A 6139-nucleotide genomic window follows, 5' to 3' on the forward strand; every position below is an offset into this window, starting at 1 on the left:
CATTATTTTGGTTAGTTTCCTAATGGAGTTCAAAGTAGCTACTTGTAACGTTCGTGGACTTATGAATAAGAACAAACAGGATTTGGTTAAAGAGCTGATTGCTTTACAGACTTTAAGTGTTTGCTGTGTCCTTGAGTCCCACACAACAAGCAAGAATGTAGATGAGGTTTGTAGGAAGGTGTTCCGGAATTGGGAGGGAATCCAATATGAGTGATTGCCCCAACTGGGTTAGAATAATTATTGGTTGGGACCCGGGGTCAGTTGAGCTGATGATTATCCACCAAACTGACCAGGTCATCCACTGTTCGATCAAGCCTCTAAATGGTCAGCAAAGCTTCTTTTGTTCCTTTGTGTATGATTATGTCAAAGCTCCAAGAAGAAGGCCCCTCTGGAATGAGTTGAAAAGGTTCCAAAGTACAATCTCCAACGAACCTTGGATTGTGATGGGAGACTACAATGTTATCATACACCCTTCGGAGAGGTCACATGGTGCCTCTAATATCACGGGAGGTATGGATGACCTGATTGAATGCTGTAATGAGACAGACTTGAGTGATATCAAAAGCCATGGTCACCACTTGACATGGAACAAGTCGCCGGGAAAGGAGAATGGATTGAGGAAAAAACTGGATAGAGCTATGGTTAATAGTGCTTTTCTTGACAAATTACCACACTCTACGTCCACTTTCATGCCCCCTTTAACCTCAAACCACACCCCTATCTTGATCTCTATCCCGAGTATTAAAAAGAAATGGAAACCACATAGCTGCAAGTTCATGAACTTCCTTACCAGAAAGGAAGGGTTTAGAGATATTGTTAAAGAGGAATGGCAAAAGGAGGTTTAAGGCTACAACATGTTCCAGGTGGTTAGCAAACTCAAGAACCTGAAAGGACCAATCCGGAAACTCAGTAGAGAGAAGGGTAATCTTGGAAAGAAAATTGAGACTATCAAAACTGAACTGGGTAGGGTGCAAACTGAGGCAGAGAAAGATGTGGGTAATAGGGAGTTGCAAGAGGAAGAACAGGCGTATCTCGAAGCTCTTAAACAGACTATGATTGATGAGGAACTTCTCTTGAAACAACGAGCTAAGGTTAAATGGCTCAGAGAGGGGGACCAAAACTCAAGATATTTTCATGCTTCGGTCAAGTCCATGTATCACAAGGGTAGGATAACCTCACTGTTTGGGAGTGATGGAACTTATTACCGAGGGGACGAGATAAATGACCAATTTGTGAATTATTATAAGGGCCTGCTGGGAACAAATGTCATCACCAATCCTATCGGTGACCCGGATTCCTTATTTATTAACAAATTGGATGCTGATATGGCAACAATATATGGTGAGAGAGGTAACCAACGATGAAATCAAGAGGGCCATGTTTGATATCGAGAATGATAAGGCCCCGGGACCAGATGGGTATACGTCCAAATTTTTTAAGTCTGCGTGGGATGTAGTTGGGCATGACGTTTGTAGAGCCATTAAAGATTTTTTTGATAACGGGAAACTCCTAACACAACTTAACGCGGCTGTTGTTTCCTTGGTCCCCAAGAAGGTTGATCCTCATATGGTTGGAGACTTTAGACCGATTGCTTGTTGCAATTTGATATACAAGTGCATTACCAAAATTATTTGTGAAAGATTGAAGGTGGGTTTGGGATATATTGTTGATGAGTGCCAGAGTGCGTTCATACCCGGTATAATGATTTGTGACAACATCCTTTTGACACAAGAGCTTGTTAGAAACTACCAAAGGAAACGTGGTGAGAGAAAGGTAGCCCTAAAGATCGATCTCCAAAAAGCTTATGACTCGGTTGACCATGACTTCATAAAACAGTGTCTCGTCAAGTTTGGGTTTCATGGGAAGATGATCCAATGGATCATGACATGCATCACGGCGGCCTTTTATTCTATCAAGATAAATGGGGAAACACATGGATATTTCAAGGGATGAGAGGGCTACGACAAGGAGTGTCACACCCTCAAATCCACTAACGGAGTTTTACCGTCAGAGGGTGTGAACTAACAGGATCGGAATCATTAGTTATAATCAAACCATAAATAAAGTTTTCAAAACACGAAAACATTTAAGTGTAAATAAGTGCGGAAGCGTAAAACCATAAACCAAGTGTTGCGTCACGCAGGACGACTTAAAACCCAATTAATAATAACAGTTTAAAAATGAGTTTGCATAAACATAAGCGTTCAAAGTAATGCATGATCCTATACCGCGCGCCCGCCTCGGCTACCTGATAATGACATACTAAAAGTGTCAACACGGGGTTGGTGAGTTCACAAGTGTATATAAAATAAAGCGTTTGCGTTTACGTTTGCGTTTAGCGTTTTGCGTTTAGCGTTTTGCATTACCAGATAGTGTTAAAACAATTATATATCTATAGGTAGCTAGCCTATAAAGCAAGTATTACTAAGTGTTCGACACCGAAGCTGACTGTTTATCATGTGCCTTGCCACCAGGTCTATCCCGACCATGGTAATGTGTTAGCCAAAATTACACCCACTCGACCTCCAGTCGAGCTTAGCGTTGGGTGGGGTTTGTCAAACCCAGTAGTACTACTCAACAGTGACTCGCTATTATCCAATACTAAACGGTTCGATGTGAAGGACTTCAGTTGTTTCGTTTGCCACTTAGCCTTTACAAGTGATATATAATCTAATAACAAAATCTAAAAGCGTTTCGGAGTATGTATTCTCCCCCAAGTGAAAAAGCGTTTAAAAGAGTTAAAAGGGGAACGTGAAACTCACTGTTTGCGAAGAATTCCAAAAACAAGTCACCCAAGTGATGCTTGTCACAGAAAACCCTCACTAGCATTCTAAAACAACAAGGAGATTTTCTAAGTGTCGGAACTATTATCGAGTCTCTAGACTCGGCACATAATACCTATGCACAAGATACGTTTCGTGTTTCGTTTGTGAATCGTGTGTGTCTCAACAAGCACATTAGTGATACGTTACGTGTGTGAACAACTATTTACGTGTCAAGTGTTAATGGTGTACATTACTAGCAATTATTCCCCGCAAGGGCAATTTGGTCAAAACATAACAATTATCTAGCAATTAGCACGTTTCATGTATTTTCACAAAGTTCAGCAGCTAGTTTCATCAAGACAGAATTCTACTTGAAAGATTACTCTATTCAACAGATCATAGCATCTCAATTAATTCACCAAAAATCGTCACAAAAGAATACATGAGTTAGGTTTCCAGAACATATTTTATTGTATTTTTATTCCACATAGATTTCTCACAATGATCAAAACATTACAGCAAACTCACAGCAGTCAAAATCATGCGCAACAGAATGTTATTTATTATTCCCGTTAAATGAAAAATCCAATTAATGCAAGACCAATTGGGTTAGGTTCTTAACTCAACAAGTTAACTTCCAGAAGTGGAACCAACCCATTTGGTCTTATAGTTCATGAGATATGATAATTACAAAACAACCTAACAGCAGGTCTCACAATTCAGATTTGCACTTCAGTTTTGTAAAATAATAAAAGTTAACTTTTACTCGTCCAAAAGTTACAATTTTGGACTTCATAGAAACTAGACTCAACATAGTACCCTTTAGTGTTAACAACCTCGACCAATTTCCAAATTAACATTAAGTTACAGTTGTCTAAGCATAACTTACAATCTGTCCAGTACCAGTTTAGACCTTTAATCACATTTAAATCGTTTGAACAACCAAAACACCTCCAATTTAGGCGTGGTTGGGTTTTCTGGTAACTAGACTCAGAGTACTACCTTTTAGACTCATAAATAGCTCAGTTTGCTTTTATATTTAACAAGTTACATGTCGTTCAAGTCTAACAATCTCGGCTGTCAAAACTCAGCAAGCACAAACAATCGTCTAACATGCATCTTAAGCATACGACATAACTCCAACATGCAATAAACATAATTAATCACAAAAATCAGTAGTAACCCTCTAGGGTTTACAAACAATCAATGATTCAACAATCTTTCACCGTTCAAAATCACATATGATCATCAATATCAATAACCAACACATAATCAATCATCATCTAGCATAAATCAACCCTAGTTCATCTTATTCATCAATTTTCGTGACCTAGGGTTTTAGATTTACCCATTCAAAATCAAAATTAAACATGTAAAATACATAGGATTGTTGTTTATACCTTCCTAGCACCTTAATCTTCAACCAAACTTGAAAAATCTTGTGTGTGTGTGTGTGTGTTTGTTTTCGGCAGCCAAGAGAGCCAAGGGGGAGGGGGGCCGATCGGTGTGAGGGAGGGAGAAAGAGAGTTAGGGTTTTGTTTATTATTAATAATAATATGTTACATATAGGTCCTTCAACTTTTAAGTATTACTTTTCTAGCCTAAAGTAACTTGTTTGCATCTTGAGTTAGTGTTTTAAACAATATTATCAAATAACACATAAGCCTAACACATAATTATCACATAATTATTGTTTGGTTGTTTTTCGTTTATTCACCAATGGTTTGCGTCAACTCGTTTGTGTTTCGGTGCAATCCCGAAAGACTACACATGTAGTAATTGTCAAGCTTCATTTAAACCCTAGTTTAAATGTAATGAGATGTGCGTTATAGATCAAGTGATCTTAAGTTTGAATTGACGGAGTTTGAGTTAACGGAGTTAACCTGAAATTGACGAGTGTCACAAGGAGACCCTATGTCCCCGTATTTGCTCACCCTTGTGATGGAGGTACTGAATCTTATGATCAAGCATCCTGCAAGAACCAAGGTTCAAATACCATTGGAGATGTGTCGAGTTGGGTATTACCCATCTGTGCTTCACAGATGACCTACTCGTTTTCTCCCATGAAAACCCACATTCTGTTATGGTCATACAACGTGCCCTGGAGGAATTTAAACTGTGCTCAGGACTAATACCAAATCTGAGTAAAAGCACAATGTATTTTGGTAATGTGCCAATTAGGGTCCAGGAAGAAATAAAGACCATTTTACCCTTCAGTGTTGGACAACTTCCTGTCCGATATCTAGGAGTCCTTCTACTATCCAAGAGATTATATTCGAAAGATTTCAACCAACTCATTGATAAGGTTAAAGCTAGGGTTGGAGATTGGAAAAACAAGTTCTTGTCATTTGTTGGGCGTCTACAATTAATCAACTCTGTTCATTCTACTGGACAACATAACCAATGAGATAGAGGGAATGATGAGAAGCTTCTTATGGAACCAATCGGAGAATGCAAGAGGTAAAGCTAGGGTCAGCTGGAATGAAGTCTGTAAACCAAAGTGCCAGGGGGGTCTGGGAATAAAGTCTCTTAAAGATAGGAACACGGACCTAATGACCAAGCATATATGGAATATCGTAACCCAAAAGGATTCCATATGGGTTAGGTGGATCAACCGATATAAGCTACAAGGGTGCAACTTTTGGGACATCCGGGCCATGGAAGGGTCATGTTGGAGTTGGAGGAATATCTTTAAAAATAGGGCTGCCATACACCAACACTACTGGAGCACCTTAGGGGATGGTATGAAAACGTCATTTTGGTTTGATATGTGGCACCCCTTGAGCCCACTTGGTGAAATTGTAACCAAGAGAGAGATACATAGAGCCGGGCTGTCCCTGGACACCAAAGTGGGAGAAATTGTGCACGGGGGAACGTGGAATTGGCCGGAGGAATGGAGGGAAACATTTGCGTGTCTTTATGACTTTGAACCACCAACATTGGAGGGTGGGAAGCAAGACAAAATTGAATGGAGATCGAGGGATAGAAGGAATGTGGACTTCTCTACTAGCCAAGTGTACCTGGATATTTGTGGAGTGCCACCAGACGTGGGTTGGCATAAAATGATTTGGTTTTCACAGAATATTCCTAGGCATGCCTTCATTCTTTGGCTAGCTGTGAGGGAAAGACTATTAACTCGAGATAGGTTATGGAGATGAGAAAGGACCAAAGAGAACCTTAAGTGTGCTTTTGGTAACAATCAGCAAGATAGTCATGACCATCTATTTTTCAATTGTGAATTCCCTAACAAGATTTGGATGGAAATCAGGAAGTTGGCGGATATAGGGAACCCTCCAGCTGAATGGTCTGCATGTGTTCATCCTATAAGCATGTTACCGGCCAACCCCTCCATCAATAGCATTATCTGGAGGTTG

The 6139-nt window shown here is 39.8% G+C and overlaps 1 protein-coding gene across 1 annotated transcript; it reads left to right on the plus strand.

Moving 5' to 3' along the window:
- The first annotated feature begins 443 nt into the window (after positions 1-443).
- Positions 444-845, plus strand: LOC143559016 (uncharacterized). The gene has a single exon (XM_077047727.1). It carries the CDS (start codon positions 444-446, stop codon positions 843-845), a length of 402 nt encoding a protein of 133 aa, XP_076903842.1.
- Positions 846-6139: the final 5294 nt, after the last annotated feature.

The sequence above is a fragment of the Bidens hawaiensis genome, unplaced genomic scaffold (assembly GCF_021521415.1).
Source record: "Bidens hawaiensis isolate Kalapana, Puna unplaced genomic scaffold, B.hawaiensis_p1.1 tig00019689_1, whole genome shotgun sequence".
NCBI classification, from domain to species: Eukaryota; Viridiplantae; Streptophyta; class Magnoliopsida; order Asterales; family Asteraceae; genus Bidens; species Bidens hawaiensis.